Source organism: Aphis gossypii, chromosome X (assembly GCF_020184175.1).
Source record: "Aphis gossypii isolate Hap1 chromosome X, ASM2018417v2, whole genome shotgun sequence".
NCBI lineage: Eukaryota > Metazoa > Arthropoda > Insecta > Hemiptera > Aphididae > Aphis > Aphis gossypii.
The window spans coordinates 26,025,749-26,050,740 of NC_065533.1; the positions used below are offsets into that span (position 1 = coordinate 26,025,749).

The 24,992-nt window shown below is 24.8% G+C and overlaps 1 protein-coding gene across 1 annotated transcript; it reads right to left on the bottom strand.

Moving 5' to 3' along the window:
* Window positions 1-10,640: 10,640 nt before the first annotated feature.
* Window positions 10,641-13,339, bottom strand: LOC114124113 (keratin, type I cuticular Ha1-like). Its single transcript, XM_027987298.2, has 2 exons — window positions 12,751-13,339; window positions 10,641-11,899 (listed from the first exon to the last, which is right to left on the bottom strand). Exons 1-2 carry the CDS (start codon window positions 13,159-13,161, stop codon window positions 10,835-10,837), a joined length of 1,476 nt encoding a protein of 491 aa, XP_027843099.1. The 5' UTR covers window positions 13,162-13,339; the 3' UTR covers window positions 10,641-10,834.
* Between the last annotated feature and the right edge of the window lie 11,653 nt (window positions 13,340-24,992).

The window sequence follows — 24,992 nt, forward strand, 5'->3', positions numbered from 1 at the left end:
TATTTTTACGACTTCTATTGAATCGAACAAAAACTGTTTCTGCCGGAAAGATTATCTGTTTGTATAATAATTTTATTCTGTGGGTGTTGGGATATTTTTTTTAAACCCATCGTACAGTGAAATCTGATTTGTAATTGCCATTAGTATATTCGTTTACGTGTACCGGCCTATATAAGTATACATTTTGAGATTCGATAAATGTCACTTTGAATTTTGATTTCATATGAGTTACGGTATACCTACTTACTGTCCTACTGTATAATGATATTATACCTATATTTTTTTTCACTTGCAGGAGTCCATTGCTAGATTTAGTTCACAGCCTTTTAGTTGGTTGATCATTTACACATTTATTTTTCTCTCATCGTCAACATTCTATTATAGACGAATTGTTTAAATGTTAAACAGCAATACATTTTAACGCAGAAATTGTTTTAAACAAAATTCTATGAACATTTGACATTATATTATAACTAATTACTCCTACCATATTATATAATATAATTATATTTTTGTATAACACTTACTTCATATTTTTTCAGTTAGATCATTTCTTAAAAAATAATTTATTATACCATATTGGAGCACAATGTAGATATGTAAGATTGATTTTGATTGTATCGTTGATACGACAAAATAAAATAATTATATTAGGTATACTATTTATGAACTTGGCCAATGACGTTATTGAAATAAATGGAGTTCGACTAAAATCAAAATCATGCTATAAGAACTAAGGATTTACGCTTTTGACTGTCACTGTAAATAATAAATAAAATCTTGGGGATCAAAAATTTTACAATAGTAATATATTTTGAGGATTTAAATGAAGTTCTGTAACGGCACAATTGATTACGCTTATTAACAGAAATATTAATTACATTGACATATAATATCTTCACTGTTTAAATCTATTTGATTTTTATTATTACTGAAAATAACTGATATTGTCATCTGTCATTTTTCATTATGCAATATCTTTTATTGCCGATATCATAGTGAACATATCTAAGTTTTTCATTGATTACAGTCATTAATAATTATAATTTACAGTTAAAAGATAATTAATTTAATTTAATAAGCAAACTTGTCACGTTAGATTAAATGTGATTTATAATGAAACACAGTGCCGTAACTAGAATTTATTATTATTTTTTTTTTCTTTTGCAGAATACGGATAACTAAATTAAAGTATTTTATTGAAAACAATGAAAACAAAGCTTTATTTAGGATTATTAAAATGTAGGTACCTACTATATTGTTTATGATTAATCCCAAGCTACACCTTATAATCCCTCTATCCCACCATAGACATAAATGACCAAATATATTTAACAACTCATAAAATATCATTAATTTGAACAGCAAAATTGCAAACAGAAACAAGTGTAGAAATATATTTGTTTTAAATCCATTTGAGTATAACTCATTCGGTGATTATAATGATGCAGCTGTACAAAAAGAAATTCCTATACCTGTTAATATTTTAATCCTAGAACAAAATAAAAATTAATGACTTGTTAATCAATACGGTTGTAGATAAACAATATTATTTTTACAAAAATTTTTAAATCCCGTGATCATATAATTATTGTAGTTTATTATTAAGTAATAACGAAATGATATAGATAGCAAATAAATTAAAACATAATAATATGTATCGGCTATTATTTTTAATTTAAACACCAAAAACAAAATCAAAAAAGATAATATTTAAAAAAAAATTGGATCTCTGTTTTTGTAATTATAAAGTAGGCACTTAGGTACCTACCTAAGTAATTTACATATTAAGTAATTTTACTTAAAACTAATTTTTAATTTTTTTTCTTCTAAAACCCCAATAAAATTGTTAATCACTATATACTTTACAGACAGGTGTGTTTACTTTTGAAATTCGGAATTATAATTTGTAATGTATTTTATTACGTGGTTGTTAAGATTGCTGGTAACATAAGAAGTACCTAAAATTATAAATGTATTGTTTTATTGAAAGACGCGTTTTTAGTTTATTGATTTGGTCAACATACATGCTAATATAAGGTGTATCAGTTATAGACGATTGAAATAAAGTTATATTAAAATTAATTTAGTCTGTGACGCATTAATGACTTTCATTGTTTATATTTTCACGCGGTGTGGAATGATGTCAAAAGGTCTGTTACCTGGACTCAAGAACTAAAATAATTTCCTCGAAATTGATACCATTCTTTTGTGACCAATTAATAACCAAACTCCCTCCCGAAAATCAGGGTTTTTCACGTTTATGATGCCAGGATTACGCACTTGATATTTGGTCCGTTGATCCGGGAATGGATCGAGTCATCATTGTATAAAATTATTATTCAAAAGGTGAACATAGTGAAATAGAGAATCAAATGACAAATATTGATTTCATATAGTCGTTATAATAGTTCTTATATTCAATATATAATATATATTAATATATACATTATATAAACTTATTAAGTAATAGTAAGTATATTTGTTTTATGTACTGTTATTATTATTACAACTAAGTGGTTAATGTTTACATTATCATCAATATTAACGGTCATTGAATGTATTTTGGAAATATATTATTAAAGAATTAAGTAATAGGAAATTTATGAGAGAAAAACATAAACAAATATGAATGGATAGAGATAAAGCAAATGGAAGAATAGAAAATAAAGAGAGAAAAATAAATAGGAAATGAGAAATGAAATATCACGTACTCTAGGAATTGGGGTAGAAGAAACCACTGCTTTTCGAAATGACGTAATTTCATATTGAACTTTAATCCATATTTTCACCCGCCTACGCACATGCTGTTCTCCGTGGATCACAGAATAATGCCGACACGGTAATAATATTATACTTTATATTATATTATATACCAGCATTTCTCAAACTGTGGTTCATCAATTTTTAGTGGGTTGGGAATTTTTTTTTTTATTATATAGATTTTAAGATATTTATGATATTTTATACTGTATAAATTATAAGGTGAAATAATCAACCATATCAAGAAACAAACACACACTTTACATATTTTGAATCATTATAAAAAATATATTTATAAAGTTAAATTTATTATAAACCTATAAACTTAATAGTACCTATAAAGTAATAAGCAAAATTTAATTTTTAAAACTACTCAAGTAAAAGTAAAATCATGTAAGTCACAATAGATTGTTGTGGGGAGACTTTGAGTCGTGGCCCTAAAAATATTGAGAACCACTGTTTTACAAATATACACAATATAAAAATATGAGATACTTTATTATCACGCACATTTGATTGTATCATAAATTATGCTAAGCTTCCTCACCCTTAAAATAAATATTTATTAATTCAAACCCCTCCAATTATTATCCTTCCAAAAAAAAATATTTTATTTTTACATATACATCGATACGTCTATCTTTTAGTAAAAATGTCGGTCACGTATACATCGATACGTCTATCTTTTAGTAAAAATGTCGGTCACGTGGCATAACTATAATTATCTTGAAGAGCTACATAATTATTATGTAGTGCGTATAATATGATTACCATAGAGATTAGTAAGAGAAAGAGCAGCTTGGATTATCAATATTTTCCGAATTCCCCCTTTAATAAATGAGTTTAAAACTTTTCTTTTTTTTATTCACGCCAAAAAAATAAATTATGTTTATAATGAAAACAATAAATTTAATATGATTCAGTATATTGTAGTAATAATATTATTTTGTGCAGATTTTTGTTTTGAATTTACACTTGGTGAATTAGTATAAAAAGCTTATAAAAATATACTCCCAAATACATACGCATTATACAATTGCATAAACTCTGCCCATAAGTTTTTTATCCTTAAATGAAAAAAAAAAAATATTTATATTTTAAGTTGATTGTATACGTAAGTATATAAAACAAACATAACACTAATAACTAATAATTTATAACACACTACCTATACCATATAATCAGGATATTATACGCTAGTACAGTATGCACTACGAAACTACGAATATACTACCTTCTGTCGAGGGAAATCCCAGTCGTCCATAAATTGTACTCAGTACCCAGCATCCAGCTCTACCGTGTAGGTACTCATATTTACGAAAACGATGGATAATTACATAGGCACCAAAGTTTGGAAATGGAGAGCTAGAGTTATGACACGCCCATTATTTTACAAAATCTATTTATTAGATACATTATTATTACGTTTTACTATAGATTAGACACAGTACACATACATAATATTATCATTAATTAGTTAATTAGAGATTAAATTAATTTATTTGAAAATAAATTTGTTACGAATTCAGAACTCACTACTTAAACATCAGGTAGATGACTAGGCAAGCTCGATTCACCCTATTACTCATATATACTTTTAAAATGTACTAAGCCTAACCTAACCTAACCATATTTTTAATGCTTCCTAGGTCATAGAGTTATATTAAGTATACAGTTAATTAATCGACGATTGAGAATGCATACACACACACACACACACTCATGCACGCACGGTACACTCATCGCCGCCGTTTTGTTTAAGCGTTTGTCTATATTATTTAATTATTTAGTAAAGTGCCGTTAGTTCCGTAACGTTTACATGGAACACATTGTTCTTCTTACGTGCACCAATTGCATTAATTAATTTTATTATATCATTGTAGTTTGTGGGCGTGAATAACCACACTTTTATATTATGATACCTATTTAGTATTTTGCTGCTGCTAACCGCCGCTTGTTATAATACATTATATTTTTGTAATTATATTATAACTTATATATGTCAATGTTTTACTAAAATAAGCATATTTTTATACAACTAGTATCATTGTAATATTATCGCTGTGTAGCTAGGACACTGCGACCGTTACAACTTAATTATTTACAATTTTGAACGACTAAGCACATTTCTGGTTAAACTTGATTTGGTTGATGAGAAAAGTAAAAACATTTGATGTTTTAATTATAATTTAAACAGTTACTTTATAAAGTTAAACTACATAATACAAAATTAAATAGCTTACTGCTATACATCTATAGTTACTAAACTGGGAATGACCATAAGCTCGCGGCGGTGTGGCTATGACAACTACTTACAAGTCCACGACAGTCGACGAGCAATAGCATTACAAATGGAGATAATAGCCAGTCTAAAACTCTGACTACCTTCTGATTAATACTACGTCCTCTACTCGTATTTATATGAATCTTTTCAATGACGTACAGGGAACTAGTATTATTAACGAATAATCAAGCGTGATTTAAGGTGGAGTGATCTTATTAGTAATCTACCTGTTTTTGGAATTTTTACATGTTGTTTAACTCCTATTTGGCGGAAATAACATGTTTTTCTAGCCTTTGCCCTTTTATTTAAAATGCGAGATTAAAAAGTATATTTTTTTAACGTGTTTTTACACTGAATTCTAATATAACACAATATAGGCATATTATAATAAATAGGTATATTAGGTTTTCTATCTACATCATTTTCCAATTAAATTATATAATATTATATTATGTTTTTCTTATTAATATATTAATTACGAGTATATGTATATTGTACATGCGAAAAGGCCGAGATGATAAAATGTGATGAAAAATAGTATAAATCCTAGAATCTAGATTATTATTATTGTGGACTTAATGATTTTTCCACTTGTAATTTTAGAATTCATAACGTTGACGTTTTCTAAAAATTTAACACCAATTTTAATAAATTGTAAATTTATTTATATTTTAAAATGTTTTTAACTTGAATAATATAAACAATAAATCATTTACTGTTATTAATTAAACATCAATTCTTGTAGATAATATTTTTTTATACGGTCGATTCTTTCAGCACGTTAAGCACATGGACTATATATTTTAGCCCTTAAAAGGTATAGTTCCATAATTCTATTATACATGCACTACTGTACATTTTACGAGTATAGTTTATTTAATATGACTGTTAGCGTTTTTAATATGCAAAGTTTACAAGGTTGAAAATTTCGTGCGACGTATAGATTAATAATGAGTACATCAGTACGTGGGATAAAGTTAATTCATCTGTAATAAAGGGTGCGGTGGTTTATTTTATCTTGCAGGTCAAGCATAACTGCAGCTACACAAAGAAAAATAAAACTAAAATTAGTGAGATTAGTTATTATCTATTTATGGATTTTAGATACGTTTTTATTTATTTAAAAATAATAAACTTAAAATTTGTTTATACTTTATTCAATATCAATTTGATATTTCAATATAATTGTCACTTTTTCAATTTAATGGTAATCAAAAATAATTTCATTCACAATATTCTTAATTAAATATTACATTTAGTTCGTAATACCAATCGATTGTGTTGAATTTTTTTGTTCTAAATTTGAACTTCACAAACACATTTCTTAAAATTTATTGGCTTTACTCCGTTGAAAATTGAAATGTATTTATTTAAATTGATTAAAAACCAGAAAAGTAATTTACTGATAAAATTTTTAGCTTGTTAAAGTTCAAAACTGTATTATAATATACTGTAACTTGTTATTTAATATTATGTATTTATGTAGGTAATAATATAAAATGACTTAGTCATGATCAAGTACCCATATCTTATTTAAATGCATTACAAATACATAGGTTAGGTTTATATTTTTTTAGATTCTGAGTGATTCCATGAATATATGCATTGGTTTTATAATAATGTTTATTTTTTATGATTATATTTTTCTGTAAACACCCTTTCGGATAAAAGAAATGTTTATAACGTTTGATGTAGCACTTTTAAGGAGAGAAAATAACCTACAGTCCGAAAAACGTAGTCATTTTTAGATTTTTTTTGTTTTATGTTTTTCCGAATTCTGGGAAATATCTAACATTATTTCCATCGACAAAGTGTCAAAACGTCACCAAGTTATTATGTAAGTAGGTACCTTCTAACCCCAAGTTTCACCTCTCAAAATATTTTTCACAAATGCGATGATTTATCATCAATAGTAAATGTTATACCATAGTTCACGATACATCATTATTCTGCATTAAGTTAAGAGAAACGAATGACGGCTCGTGATGAGATGAATTCCAAACAGTAAAACTGTGTATTCTTTCAAGGTTTATATTTTGTGACATTTTAAATAATCTAAATAACCCCTGATAAGACATATATTCATCGGTATCACGGTCTTAATAGTTTTGTAAATGTATACAATTGGCTAAATAATACATTGTATATAGTGTATACTATACATTTGATTATTTGATTATCAAAGCATATTTTTTCCAAATCTTCAAGTATAAATCTTTTAATCGTGTAAAAATCTTGAATTAATTATTTAAATCAAGTTTAAGTTAAATTCGTTATTTTTTTAATTTACCTACAACTTATTGTTGGTAAATTGTGGACATTCATCAAAACTTTATAAACACGTTACACGTATCACATTATTTACTTATTAAAACCCTAGAAAGGTAATTTTAATTCAATTTTTCTACAGGTTCTCAAATATTATACTAGTATTATCCAAGTATGCCAACAAAATAAATCAAATAATGAAATTCCCAAAATAAAAAAAAGAATTCAGTATACATTTATGAGTTATTTCCCCTCTTATTTTTTTAATAAAATACCTTGATACATTCATTTTACGTTTCTACCATTGTATAATAAATTGATGTATTATATACATACAATATAGGTACATGTACGTACATAATATTAATATATTAGTACTTATCGCATAACCTGGCAATATTATTTCATGAATTATGATTACATGTGTATCATCACATTATTTTTTCAAACAAGTTTTAGTAGGTACCTTTATTTAATAATCTGTTACGAACTTATTATATTATTTAACGATATTGATTAATACGATTTGTATCCAAGCCATTAAAATAAGTTTTAAGACTTATAAAAAAAAATAGTTATTGTTTTGATTTTGGTGAATAAATTATGTAATGTAATCATACTTCTATGATAATAGTTATTTTGTTTAACATAACTAACTTAAAGTACATGTAGGCAACTTGGCATCTTAATATAATATACTTTTAGTATAATTTTAGGTATATTTTAATATGCCGATGACCGATACAATACGAGTACCTATTATGCTATCTATACCTATTGCACACTTTTAGCGACTATCGGTATTTTAAAAAATTACAATTACCTATACCGTGTTGTACTTTAATTTTTAAAAGTAAATACCAAAATTTTATGGCATAATAAATGCGTAGTCGAAAAATAATTATCAAAATAAATTAATTAAAACCTGTTAGCATGAAAACGTTTTCCCGCATTTGGTATTAATTATTTTCATTAAATTTTAAGTATTCACTCGCTTTATAAATTCGATATTTTCATTCTGTTAAATATTAGCATCAGACAAAACAAATTAGGAATTACTAACATTCACAAACATTGCTGTGTAAATGTCGATATTTGAACTTGATAGGGAAAACAGTAAAAATTAAATCAATATATATCAACATTTACTAATGTTTTTAGTGCACGACGATATTTACCAGTGGTTGTACGCATTCTCCGTATATTAAATTTATTGTTAGGTACACACGCATTTATAGAACTTTATTTTTATTAACTTAGGCCCGAAAGTTATCGTTAAAATTTAAATTTTGGCGGAAATGTTAATTATAATAAATAAACTATTTATATAATTTACAAAATATATTTATTTATTCGTAAATAAATATAAATATTGTAAATATATTTATTTATTTGTATATTTATTCGTAGGTATATCAACAAAAATAATTGTTTACCAATAATAGGATATCGTTATTGTGAATATAATTTATGGGTTTGTGGCTTAAATTTAAATTAGTCAAAAATTAAATATATACCTTAAAGTTAAGCACCTTAATATTTTAACTTGAGTAAAGTTCAAATAGAAAGAAAATGTGTTTATAAAAAGTGTTGACTATAAAGATTTATCAAATAATAAAAATAAAAATAATAAAGATAAATCTACCAAATATTATAATATATTATTATATCAACCACAGGTGTATAAAATAATGTCAGTGATATAATTTATTTATAAGGATTTTATCAACGTGAATCAAACTATAATAATAAAAACAAAAAATTCCTGCGTTCTACCAAAATAGATACTTTTATCAAATTCAAAGTTCTAATCGAATATCCTACCCATGTCACCACTATTATTTAGGTTAAATTAAAAAAAAAATAGTTAGACTATTTAGCATTGAAAACGTTGAATGTAAAAATCATAGAATAAAATAATAAAATATTGATTATATTTTTATATACTTATATATTGCAATATTATAAAAATCGAATCAAATTAAAAATCATTAATACATTATTATTTAAAGTTAAGATGAATACATTGAAATTTTAGAAATTAGAAACCATTGATACTTGGTAGTTGGTACTTACCATGTACCTCTATGCTTTATGGGACAAATGTTGATCATTATTCTGCTCATAAAAATTTAAAATTATAAAATATGCATAGCTGGTAATATAATAGGAATACGGTATCTCCTGCTTGTTAAAAATTCAATTTTTTTAACCTAGTAGGTATTCGAAATTTCATAGAACGCGTTTGGACATGTCAATATTATACTTCACAATTAAGTAAGATAACTTCTGATCAATATACTTTTAGTCAGCACTCAATTAATTATTACATGGATGTGGGAATGAGTACCTAATACCAATATATGTCAACCATAACATAAAAATAGGGTTTTACTTTCCACGGAATGTAGTAAGTACTAAGTGTTAACATTAAATATAGAAAAATATTATTTATAATACGTATTTTGTAAAATAATTAAGTAAATGTTTTGAAGCGGCAAGTTATAAAATAATATTTAAGACAACAAAATACGTGACTCTGAAGACAAAAAGATATGATATTATAATATTATACGTCAGTCTGTAGAACATAGTTAGTTTTAACTGTTTTAATTATTGTATGTTTATTTCGATATCTTTTTGTTTTCCCTTAGTATAATTATTTCATTAGATATAAGTATCTACTCTAACCTGATCTGAAACCAATAGATTTATAGTCATTCAGTATTACGAGTATATTAGTAAAATAATTCTATCTATATACATTTGGAAATCCAATTTTAACCTGTTGATTTGTGACATTTTTGTACCAAGTAGAAGTATATCGTTAAAAAGTTAATACACCACAGACCACAGTACAGATATTCACTCACTAAACATCAAACCTATTGTGTATTCAGTTTCAAATGCAGTCCACTTGTATGTTGTTTTTATATTATAATATTTATAATAAGTTGTTGACAGTACAGTAATATATCATAATCACAAATTCGAGGTATCTACCTATATTAATACCTTCCTAGCTAAATCCTTAATCTACTCAAGTTTCAATTACAACAGTAATATGTACCTCTAAGAAATAATCATAAAAAACACACTAAAAACTTTTTATTAATAGTTACATAGTAAATAATATCGTACTCATTCGTGTCATTGAGGTTAGGTAATTTTTAAAATGATTGCCATTTGGTGCATAAAAAAAATAATGCGTACCTAGCCTAAATTTCCCAAATTATAGTAATGATATAGGGCGACAATATTTATACATAGCATTATTATTAATAAATGTGACATAATAACTAAAAAAAAAAAAAGAATGCACATCTTTTAAAAGTACAGTTACAGTAAATTTTGTTTTATTTATAGTTATTTTTCTTTTATAATATATATATTTATATTTATGTTTTTTATTTATTTATTTAAATTAATCCTAGGCAGCAAAGGCCATTAGGATTAATATATATTATATTATAATATAGAATCAATTTTAGTGACTTAAATAATTTAAGCCAATTATTTTTAAGAGACATACCCAATACTCTGTTGTAAGTCATCTAGATCACATTTCAATTTTTTTAGTTCCATTTTATACACGTCGTTACTTGCCCCACACGATTTTTTGGTATATTTTTGTATAACAGCTTTTGTGTTGCTAGATAAACCACATGTGAATTTCATATCTGTTATGGAATTTGCTGGTTTACAACAAGGACTAGTTTCTGGTTTCTTTGTTGGACAACAAGGATTAGTTTCAGGTTTCTTTGTTGGACAACAAGGATTAGTTTCAGGTTTCTTTGGACAACAAGGATTAGTTTCACATTTTTTTAGTGGACAAGGGTTAGTTTCACATTTCTTTGTTGGACAACAAGGTTCGGTTTCGCATTTTTTTACTGGACAACCACAAGTAGGAGTTTCGCTTTTCTTCTTTGGACAACAAGGATTAGTTCCGCATTTCTTAGGGCAACAACAAGCTTCGACATTGCATTTGATTTTCTCAATTTTTTCTGATAATAAACACATTTGCTTTAGTTGACATTCTCTTTCGTAAAGTTTATTTTTCAATGTACTTATTTCCGTACATTTGCATTCATTTTCTTGCTGCAACTGTGTATTTTTATCCTTCAAACAACATAATTCATTGTTCTTTGCACAAATTTCTTCTTGCAATTTCTGTATCTTGTTTTTCATTTCTAAGTAATTTTTTATGGTCACTTTATTCACTTCTATTAATTTTAAAGCCAACTTTTTGGATTTATATCGCTCTTCGTTTAATTTACACGTTGCTTCATCGTATCGTACCTCTAAATTGTTAAACTTTTTACAGCTTATTTTTAATTCATTTGATAAATGTTCTCGTTCTTGTCTACACCTTTCCTCTAGACGCATAATTGATAATTTTGTATCACATAGACTTTTTTTTGTGCATTTTAAGTCCATATTCAACATTCCATTTGTCTCATTTAATTTACTACATTCATTTTTGCACTCTTCAAGTTGCTTGCGAACTTTACAGAGTTCCTGTTCATTACATTTCAAATTTGTCTTTAATTTATTAACCATGAGGTTCTTTTCTTCCAATTCTGACTAAAAAATTAAATATAAGTATGTAAATGTCTTACCATTAACATAATATTATAAAGTAGGTATTGTAGGTGAAATGTGAGTATGAGTGATTGATTGCACATATACAAAAATCAATGGGTACCTCATAGTGTATATTATATATTATTATGTGATTACATATTAGATAAACACAATCGAGGGCAGTAGGGTGACCAGTGAGCCAGCTAAATGTCGTCTTAAAAATTGTTATACACGATGATCATCACATTCAGTGTCGAAAAACATGAAATACGCAGTTAGGTTTTAATTTTACGATATTATAATCGGTTAAATTAATTATGAAGACAAGAATCAAAAAAATCAATCATAACCTTATTTTATAACAAACTATAGATGACTATATACTAAAAATATTTACTGTCGTCTGAAGAATAAAATTCACTGTTCTTTTAGCAGTAAGTAATTTAGTTTGAAATACCTATAAGTATTTGCTATTCTTAATTATTAGTATTGTATGTGTTTTTTATTTTTTTTTATATAAATTTAGGTCATGTAAATTAAAATGCTTAAAAACATAAATTAATATACTTATTGTATTCTATTACCAATATGTATAGTTATTGTAAATCTGTTATGCGCCAGCAGCACCACACGTCGAAACGCGGCATAATCGAAAATAAGAAAATATGCATTATATTGAGAGGATGGTAATCATGTGGGTGAATGAGGGCACTCGCACTAATGATCGTGTACTATACACACAATAACACGCGCCACTCCATACGCACTATGCAGACTGCCTTAAAATTACCTATATCCGACTCCTTAAAAATGATCAGTATCGAATCCCCTTAAGAAAAAAAAGTACTTACTTTAGTTGTACATAATTCCTTCTGAACACATTTTAAAGTCATTTCAGTTTCTGTCAACTGTGATTGTAATTTATTTTCATTACATTTTGCAGTTTTTAATTGACGACTTAAACAGTTGTTAGCATCTTCCAATTCACCAAATTTGTGTTCCCATTTGTATTCCATGTCCGCAACTCTTTTAAGCTTTTCTGTTTGTTTATCACACGTAGCTAACAGTTCATTCAACAACTTCTTCTGGCTATTATGATTGTCTTCTTTATGTTGTTCAAATTGTGTGCATAGTTTTTTTAAACTATCTCTCTCGGAAACAACAGCATCAAACTCTTCTATTTTTTTGTTTAACTTGGATATTTTTTTCTTTTGACAGGATATAATTTCTGTTAGTTCCTGTGTCGTGTCATTGGAGCACATCTTAATAAAAAAATGTTGTGAATTTTATCGTATATAATACTGTGATTAACTCACTACGTGTTTATTTATTGTATGTTAGTATTTAGAATAAAATTTAAAAGTAATAAAATTTGTGAATAATTTGTTTTATATTTATTATATCTTGTAGTTAATTGTGCCATTTGTTTATAATCAAACAAAAGTTCTGTTGCTATACTTTTAATACTGATGTAAATTAATTAAATTATGATCGCACTTTTTATTGAGTATTGCAATAATTTCAAAATCAAACTTTGCACATTGTTTCATATTTTTTATTAAAATCTAAACTCTCGATGTTAATGAAAAAACCTAATAACCTTAGGTACATTATAACTGAAAATTTTAATGATTTTAGAGATGATTAACATATTATATAAATATTAATTTTAAATGAATAACAGATATTACTTTTTAGTTATTAATATTGTAGTTAGAAATTTCACATACAACTTCATTACTTCACTATAACTCATAAAGGGTAAACCAAAAACAACGAAAAAGTTTTAGTCTTTGATTCTACTATATATTATATAAAATGCGTGACCAAACTGCGGTTCGCGTCATAGACTTTTGTGGATCGCATCTGATCGTAACATTATTACAAAAATTTTTTTTAATATGAATTTATGTATTTAAAAAAGTATAATATTTTATTAAATTAAAATTTTAGAAAAAATTACAAAAAAATATAGTGTTCTTGATATAATATTTAAATATGTATTTTTTTAAATTTTAAATTATTAATCATTTTCTTATTTGTTACGTATATACATATAATAATATGACCTTTCTTCTCAGTTCTTTTCGGTTCTTTCATATTTATTAATATATTGGGTGACTCGCGAATCTCTTCTCACTGGCCACTCCTACTATATAAGCTGTGTATGAAAATGTATTTAGGAATTGCTCAATCCACAAACTCACCATAGTCATCAACAGAGTATTGTGTGGTAGAACCTGAAGATCTAAGCCAAACGGACAACGAAATTAAAACAACTTAAAACATCGTATACATAACTATCAACTTTAAAAATACAGAGCTTAACCTAAACAAAGTTAGAAAATTAATTACAAAGTGTGAAATAAAGAATAAATACCAATAAACTGGAAACTAACAAAAATTGAAAATTTTGTCTGATTTATAAAAAGTGAGATGTTTCGAATGTAAATTTGTTACCTACCTATTATAATATGTAGTATACAAGCAGGTTATACTAATAAATCAAAAAGAATATTGGATGTCTTTATTAATAATCACCTAAAACTACATTTTTAGCAATGTTCTTTTATAACTTTCAAATAATTTTACGGAATGGTAAAAAATATAAACATTATAATCAGGAACACAATTTAAAACGTGAACTAAAAGTTAAAACCCGCAGTTCTTACAATCACAAAAATATATCCAACGACGATATATACACTTAATAATATTATGTTAATGATCTTGTCACCACATAATCATAATTTGCAATTAAAATATATTGGTTATGAGTAAAATTATTATTAAAATGAGTATAAAAAAAAATCAGGGAAGTCGCTTCGTATAATAAAATGTAGGGCGTAAGTATTGAGTTTATCGTTATTTATATAGGAATTCAAACCTAACTTATTAATCTATCTCGAAACCATGATGATTTCTCTATAAGTACTTCTCTCTTATATATAGGTATAAATTGGAACTTGTGTATTTTGTACTGCGATTTTATACTGTTTACATTGAACGAGTGGACTTTTTTGATTAAACATATTGTAAATTTATGACTAAATTTTTTTATAGCTTATTTTTATAGTATGCTATAAAATTCACAATAAATAAAAATAATAATAGCGGTGGACTTAATACAAGCCAACATTATACCGTCTTAGATTGCATCAATACTAGAAGTATAATCCGCACGTGACGTCATAACAACATTATATCATATTTGATGCCAAATACATGCATATATATTTTTATTTTAAGAAATTAACTTGACTCGTCATTTTGATTTGTTTGTTATAAAAATAAATATAGGTATATATTTTTTAAGATAGTTTTATATAATATTATGTATAATAATATTATAAATAAGAAACTATCAATTATACGATGTGTAGGTGAGGAAAAACCACAACGCTATAGTGCATATGCCATATACTATATATTATGTAATAATAAAAATAATTTATAGTAAAAAATATTAATTACGGCATCTAATTTTCATAAACAATTTTTAACTCCCTACCCTTTGTAAGATTCTGGTTACGATATTGCTTGTTTACATTATTACTGAATACTTTAGGTACAATTTTTAACAAACTTTTGACCATTATTTATAGTTGTACATTAAATAGTTAAATTGGACCATAAATTCCAATTTCGTTAACGAGACTCAATTCATTTAGTTTATTCCTAAAAATATCATTGTGTGTTTAACAAAATAATGAATATCATTATTGTTATAGTTTAAATATATTGTAATTTTGTTCAAATTTAAATTTGAAATATCTATAAAAAAAAATGCTTGTAAATTATTTTTAGATTTTTTAGGCTTCAGTATAAAAATGGCAAACATCAACTATAAAAATTTCACATTTTATAAATTTTCTACTGCAAAACAATAAAATTTGCAATTCTTTCTAATGTTAATAAATTTTGTTGAATTAATTTTTCTTTATTTTTTAAGTTATTTGTAAAGTGGGGCACTAAAACAGCCGATTTCAAAAGATATATATATGTATTATGTATATATATTTTTTAATGGTTTATTATAATAATTTTTAAAATATATTCTAGGATATACAATAAGTAAAATATTAGACTATAACAAGAAAGAGTAGTGATAGACTTAAAAGTATCCGAGCTTGAGCGAAGATAAATTATAGAATAAAAAAAAAAAGCAAATAAAAATTAATTATAATTTATTATTATGAGATACAAAACTATCCATTTAATTTTTAAAAACTATATCTTCTAGATGATGGTTATCTCTTCTGAAGTGCAAGTTTTTGTGCGGAACGTCACGGAGTCTTTATGAAAGCAACACTGACAGTAGCGACATTTCCAGGTATACGAATATTTTTTTTTTTTTTTTTTGGTACAGATTAATTTTTTTATATAGAACCCAATTTTTCCTAAATTGGTTTTAATAGTCTTTACCAATGGTGTTGAATTATGGCGTAAATTAAAATGAAGACGAAATTAACGGTGCTACACGTAAAACGATACTATCGCATATTAACGCCGCTCGTTGTTCATACCACTCCACTATTCCGTGTTTACTAAATAGCAGTAATAGCACGTTGTCTTTGAACTAACAATATTTAATGAGAATTCTTATCTTCATAACAACAGAAAAAATTGTTTTTTTTTTAATCAGCTGTTTTGTGCCCCGCCGAAAACCTGTATTGCACGACTTCGAGAATAGAACCGAATATGTCCGTATAAGTCGTCCACGATATTTACAGGTAGAAAAAAAGTCAGTCAAATGTGAAATGAGTACCACTCTGCTGTAAATTAGGTGCCGTGTGGATCACTATTATATATTTTAGGAGTGTTAAATTTGAATCTAGTAAGATAGGTATCCTTGTATACGAAAAACGATTCTTAACGAAGATGATTTGTCAGCCTAGGATATAATTTCCAGTGATTCGTGAAAAAGGAGATTTATGTTTTAATGGCCAGAATAGACTAACATTTAAGTTATTATTTTTTATTATTTTTATTTTAAAATAATATAAAAACTTAGCTAAAAATTAAAAGTTATTAATAACTTAACTCGAATATAATAACGATTTGAAAAAAATCAAAACTATATATATTGTGTTTCGTGTGATAAAAAACAAGGCGGGCCACGTGAGACAAGTCACCATCTACGGTACACCAATTTCCTTTCTCGATTTATTTGCTCGCCATAAAACACATAAGTTAGATAAAATGGCTGATGCACAAATGCTATAATATATTATGAAAACTACAATGCGTAAAATATGATATACCTACTTGGAGATAATATATAATTTATCACTTATATAATATATTGTGTATTAATGGTGTGCATTACAAAAGCTATTTCTCGGCCTTCTAATATTTTTAATTCTTTCAAATATCTATTAAACAAACTACGCATTAACTCCATACACACATTATATATGAATGTAAAATATATGTATTAACTTAGGTACTGTAGTAAATAAAAAATGTCTGACAAAAAAATTAATTGAACTAATATGATAAAAAAAACAAAAATGGTAAAACCTAGTTCAAACATGTTCATTATGTTATTTAAAACTAAATGGTTATAAATCGTTATAGATGGTCATTTCTATTAAAATGAAAATGAACATTGTTTAAACACATTTTTTAAACACTGTTCGAACTTACTTCCAAAATATACCAAATCCACAAATGGCAATTTAAAATACGTATAGCAAGTGAATACGATTTTGGTACAACCTCTGTAAATCCACGACGGGTTCAATCGATCAATCATATCGTCCTGTAGACCGACTTTCTGCAAAAGAAAAAAATAACTCTCTCCCTGTGTAGGTATATATGACCATAGTTAAATTGTCTCACGGAAGTAACTACACTATTCAAATATTAAATAAAAGATGAAACCGGATGTCTCTTGACCCTTCATATCCCTTCGTACCCTTCGTACGTTTGCATTTATAGCATTTTATGCAAAGCACAAAATTTTGGATCGATATTATTTACATTATAATTTATGCTATGATAATACGTTCATGATTATTGTTTTTATTTACTTCGATATATCATACATCAGACTGTATTTTACCTAAATATACATACGCTTGCATTATAGTACCGATTACTAATATATTATTTTTTTTTTTTTTTTGAATACGTACCTATTTACTTACAATATATAAAATATATACAGAATGATTCTTTTATCGAACAACACTCATTATTTTAAAACCTTTCAAAATACGAAACTAAAAATTTATGTTATCATTCAAAAAAATTCAAAAAGTATAACGAAAAAAAAATTAAAAAGTTTTATTTAATTGCCAAGTTCTATATTCCCTTCCTCGATTCAATTATTTTATTGATATACAATATGTTCAAAATGTATCATCTTTGATCAAAAAATTGGTACTTATTTAAGATTATTTGAAATTGAATTTTTGTTTTAAAACTAAAATCCTTAGGTAGGTAACTGTTAAATTTAAAGTCTTTTAGTATAATGGTTATTGTTAATTACTACTGCAGACGACTACCCGTTAACAAATATAGTGTTCACTTTGACAGTTCATAAGTTTGAATGGCGAAAGGCGATGAGATAACGTTTTGAAAATTATGATGCGCGATCAAACACTGTCCCAAGAATTTTAGAACATAGATAGTTGTTTTTTATTTTCTTTATTTTTATTGTCGGTAGGTACTTATTAGATTATAGGAAATACCTACCGTCGGCTATCGTTTTAGTTCAATCTTATCGTATAGACTATTATTACTACCTACTTATTTATATTAATATGTTATATATTATAATAAATTTATAAGTTGTATTAATTTAAAAATATTCATAATTTTTGATAATTATTTTACTTTAATTTAGATACCTAATTTATTTATAATTTTTTTTTTGTGTGTGTCACGATTCCCGCTTTTTAATAAAGCAGTACGTCAATATCTCGATTTTTTACAATACCTATTACGTTTTAAAAAATTGTGTGTCCCGCGAGTTAAAAAAAAAAAAATCCCAACCCTAGACTGTCAACTGTCAAATACGAAGTCTAAACAATTACAATTATCTAAAACACTGAAACTTTACTGAACTATTAATATTATTATAGTGTCCAGTATTGTTTATATCGCAGAATAAACTAAAGCGAAATAAACAGCGTGGACACAATTTGAATAATTTAATTATTGTGGCTACAAAATTTTATACTAGATAGCGCTTATAAAACTATTCTGTTAACATTATCATTTATTTGTCAATGACGTTGCTTAATTTTTGTTTTTACTTTTATCAGTATTCTACTATTTAGTATTATTTATTTTGATTTTTAAAAAAAGGATTAATGTTTAAGTACCTATCTAGTTTTTATTAAGAGTAAAATAATAAATAAATATTTATCAAATACTACATAAGTTTATTAGCAGTTTTTGTTTTAATTTGAATTCAAACCACACAAACATTGTTGACTGATATTAGGTACGTATGTAATAAGAGAAATGACTATTCTTTCAAGTGGTAATAAATCAGGAGAAATTATGAAACACAAAAATGTACATTCTTCATCTGAATCATGTAATAATCCTTGTCCACACACTTTACGCGAGACTAAACACCTTCAATTTATGAATACACTTTATACTGTAGGTGATATTGTATCTATAAAAAATAATGTACCTAATTCAAAAATAATTATTTATGCACAAATTATTAAATTACATGAAAATGACCTGGGCGAAAAACGAGCAAGTATCATATGGTTAGCACCTAAAGCTAACATTGGAATCACGGATAATTCAAAAAAAGTATATTATGATACTTTTATACCTAATGAATTTGCACATATTTCTGTCGATGAGAGATTAGCACCCATAAGTTGCCTAACATTCGTTATGAATGTTCCCAACTTATTTGAGTATAAATTTATAAATATTGGAACCAATCACGCGACCACATAGTCGATACATATATTGTATCAGATGCAATAAGATATGCAAAATCTAATGAAGACGATGGACCAAAATCCTAAAGTAAAGTCAGACAGCTATTTAACAATTGAATAAAATAATCATATTAATTGTTTAAAATATATTGTAAACCAAAATTATCATTATTAAATGCATTTTTAATATTTGTAAATAATTTTATAATTTTAATCTTGGTTGATAGAAAAACATTTTTATCCTATTAATATTAACAGTACTAAAGGTAAATATTATAATAATTTTTAAATAATTTCATATTATTATAAAACCTTTTTTGTTTCAAATGTAATTCAATACTATTGTAAACATTTTTATAATAATTTTTTTTATATTTTATTAAAAATTAACTAATTTCAAACATATTTAATATATGTATTTTGTATTCGTGTGGTATTATTGTTTATTTCTTTATTTTTTTTTTTTTATTAATTTCATAAATGTACATTTTTCATAGTCAATGATATTTTAGTTTTGTAAATAAATTCTACTTTCATATTATTATAATAAGTATACTTACTGTAGATATATTATAAAAAAATTAATTGTATTCTATTCGCACTTTATTTTTTACAATATTCTACAAAATATAATGTTGTTTTATTAATAATTCATGAACAAACAAATTATATTGTATACATTTATTTCAAGTATTCTAGTTATTTTATTTATTTGATGCAAAAATAAAATATAAATTATGTGTGTTTATAATGTTGGTTGTTTTGTAGTACTTAGTAGTGTTTGCTTTAAAATACAGTTTGGCACTATACCTACTATTATAAATTAATATGAAAATAATAAAATTTATATGTAAAATATAAATCTAAAAGATTAATTTAATATTAAACAATAATAATTAAACCTTTGGGTACTGTAATAAATCAAAAATAAGTGTATACGTTCTACGTTCTTATTAATAAAACTTTACCTTGTAATAACTATAATATATTATTATATATTAACTTAAGGTGAGTATTAATGCATATTAATATAACTTCTAACCTATTAAGTGTCAATGATCAGATGACAAAATATAATCAAGACAAAAATTTAGTTTAAGTATATGAAATGAATTAAATCTGTTGTAAAGATGTAATTTGCAATATTTTAAGTAAATAAGATCAATTATTTAAGTTCAGTTGTTACTGTTAGAATAAAACAGTGTGATGGCTATATGCCTATATGGACAGGCTGGTTGATGAAAGCAGACTGGCCATCACATCATATGAAAATGTGAGTTCTACTTATAGTATTGATCTTTAGACTTATTGTTCCATTCTAAGGTTAGGTTAGGTTAATATTAATATTTTTTAAATAAATATTAATTAAGGTTAATGATAGATATTATAATGTAATTTGATTAGAGTAAGTACCTATGAAAGTTAATGTTATAATTTTGGTTATAAAAAAATGTTCATAGGGTTTAACTACAATTATTTGAAATAAAATAATAAGTAATATGATTAGATATATTACAAACATGTATTTCAACTTTAAATTTTATTTTTTATTTTAGAATTTAAATCAACAGAGTAAGTATCAAGAGCTGAAAATTATATGAAAATCAAATAGTTGAAGTATGTTTAAAAATATTATTTTATTTCCTAATATATATATACTACTATATACAAAAACCACAATTCATTAAATATTTAATTCATCATTGATTTAGTATGGATAAATTTCTTTATGATTTATATATATAAATATATATATATTAAATCCTGTGGAATTGTATTTAAATATTATATAATATTAATATGTATTAATGTATTTATTAACACTTTAAGCTATAAGAAATTATACTCGAACACCAACTTAATATTACCAGAAGCTACCATCTCTTTTAATTATTTTTTAAATATTAAATTTACTCTTAAACAAATTTAACATACTCAATTATACTCATGGTATCTATTTAATATACTATTGATCATACACATATTGCATATTATCAAGAAAAAAACTAATCATTGATAAAAAGAATGTATATTTAATAGCTTATGTAATTTTTTGTTTGCTCTTTCAAAAAATAATATATTTATATATTTATAAATAATAGCAATACATTAATATTGTAGTTAATATTTTAAAAATTATTAAAATATATAGATAGTATTTTTAATAATTAAGTAATAGTTAAATATTTTTAACTTATTATACATATTATATTCAATCTTAGAAAAATTTAAGCTATTTAGTGTATTTAAATGTGTTTGTCTGCCATGCGATGCAATGCATTTAACTTGCAAAGTTATTTAAAATTTACTCCCTTACGGCCTTGAAAAATATCATATTTAGCATAATATATAAATAAAATACATTATACTTATCCGTTAATTAATGTTAAATAGCATTTGCATTTGTTGGTGTACAAAAACTTAAGATAAATATATATATATATGTATATATAATTATATTCATGTTTTGAGCTTATAAAAGTATATAACTTATATATGTTGTTAACCAACTTATATATTATACTACCTTATGTATATATATATTAATTTTTATACTTTAGTGTTGAATATATTATACTAAAATTCCAATTTGAATTACCTCAACCTATCAACTCATTTAATTATTTAAAAATTTTAGTATTTAATTAACTCTAACACCCAACTATACCAGCTTTACAAAAGAGAAGATGTGGTCCAATTTATCAGAGGGACAAGGTTAGAATGGGCAGGCCATGTGTGGTGAGCCGATAGAAGTGTACTGAAAGGAGCATTGACTTATATGATAAGAGGAAAGAGGCCAAGGGGAAGACCACGGAAAAGATGGAATAAGATAGGATAGCGTCAAGGAATTATTAGAAGAAATTGGAGGAGACTGGGAACAAGCATACAATAGAGAATGATGGAAGGAATTAGTTTTAGCGGCCAAGAGTCTAAATGGCTCGTGAAAAGCCCAAAAAAAAAAAAAAAATGAATGATTATTTACAAATATTACTTTTTTTATCATTCTTAATAATATTACTTTATATTGTTTTCTCTATCTCTTTTTCTCAACTTCTCGACTCTTAAGTGTTTTGGATATTATTTTATAATATATTTATAATTAATTAAAATTAAAAACTATTTTATTATTACCTATACAGTATACATACTATATTTTATAAGTATACAAATTAAGTATAGTTTTCTATTGTGTTATCAGTAGACATTAAACAATTTTTCAATTTAAATAATAATATAATATATTATATTACCTATGTAAATAACTGATAAACATAAATAATTTAAAGTATAATTAAATTTTTTTCCCATATAGGCACAAAACTACTCATGCTATTTATAAGTTAAATAAATTAAAATCAGTGTAATTTTATTCAATTATTTACTATATTTCATAATTAACACATATATACAAGATACACATTAATACTGTAATAACAAGTGTCATTATCGTATAAATTAAACTGAAGAATAAAATAATAAATACAAATGTAGTGAAATGTATATAATATATATCAATAATCATTTTATTTTATTACAGGTCATTTTATTTTGGTTATAGTATAATTTGGCACATACAAAATAATAAATAAATTAAATAAAAAAATAATAAAATTATCAATAAATATTTAACTTTAGGGACCATTGAAATAAACAAGCAACATGAGGTATACATAATTACATAAATTCAAATACAAATTGTTTATAGGAACTTATACAATTGACATTCACAGACGTATAGAAAATGATTTACCAAGCATGCTTAGTGCTCATTCCCTTTATTTTTTTCAATAATTTTGATTATTAATAAACTTCATAAATGTTTAAATTTTAATTATTCACAAAAAAATATTGTGATTATTATTTATTTATTTTTTTTTTTTATTCATAAATGAAAACCTTATGAGGTAACTTATTTTAAACCTTACATTTAATTACTATGATTTTTTTTTACCCAAAAACAAAAAATGTATCATACATAAATCAAAATGTTTCCCCCAGTTGTTTTGAAAAGTATATAATTTTAACTTTTTATCATAAGTGCCAACTACATACAATGTCTAATCAAAAACCACCCTCTAAGTTGAAAATTAAATTATTTTTACTGCTCCAAAAGATGACGAGTGAGAAGAGATAAAATAATACATTTACACATATACACATTGATAAATGATAATCAATGCATTCACCAAGTTGTTTACTATCTAAAATTAAAAAAAAAAAAAGGAGGTGAAAATTGCTCGGTAAATCATTTTATATAAGATTGAAAGTCTAGATTATTATTTACCACTAAAAATCAATAAAGATTGTGTATTGTAAAAAAACATAAACTGTAAATAATTAATATACGAAAATAAAACTTAAAATTGTTGAAAAAACAAATTGATACTCAATAGATACACAAAGAAACATTTAACTTAATAATTAAAAAAAAAAACAATTAAATTGCACAAAAAACATGAAAAAATGTATAGTAGCTTAAAAGTACTTTTGAGCGAACAAAAACTTTTGATATAATCATATTTTGTACTCTTATTATGCAATGTTATTCAATGTTATCAAACATTGTAAAATTCATATTTTAATACAACAATTCAATAATATATATACTATTTAGAGTTTTAACCTAACCAAGATTTAATTCACAGTGAAGAATGTAGTATAAATTCAGGGTAATTTTTTAATCAATCAATACTGATAGTTAAAATAATAATAATATAAGTAAGACGTAAGTTTATTAATTAGAAAAACGTATTATCTTTTTTAGTTCAATATAATTTAAAAAAAAATGTTTCCATTTACCATATACTTTCATTTGTTAACAAACAAATATCCCATTCAAATATTATTTAAAGGAATAAATATTTTAATTCACTAATATGAAAACATAATTTTGATTTTGTTATTTAATAAATAATTATAATTTATAATATCATTACTACTTTGAAATAATTTATCATCATTAATAGAATATTTATCTAGAAATTTATAATTAATTCAATTTAAAATACACTTTCCATAAAACCTTTTAGATGTTTAATTTTAGAAAGAAATATGAATAACTAGAGTAAATTAAAGATTCAACAGCTAATTTTGTTTAGAAGAAAATGAGAATTATATATTTATATTTATAATTGTCTGATATGCTGAGTTATTTTTCATGAGTTATTTAATAT

Excerpts from the sequence above, each read along its gene's own strand:
- LOC114124113 (XM_027987298.2), bottom strand. The coding sequence starts at position 13,161 with ATGTGCTCCAATGACACGACACAGGAACTAACAGAAATTATATCCTGT. Across the intron at positions 11,900-12,750 it reads AGGAATTATGTACAACTAAA|TCAGAATTGGAAGAAAAGAA; the intron begins GTAAGTACTTTT and ends TTAATTTTTTAG.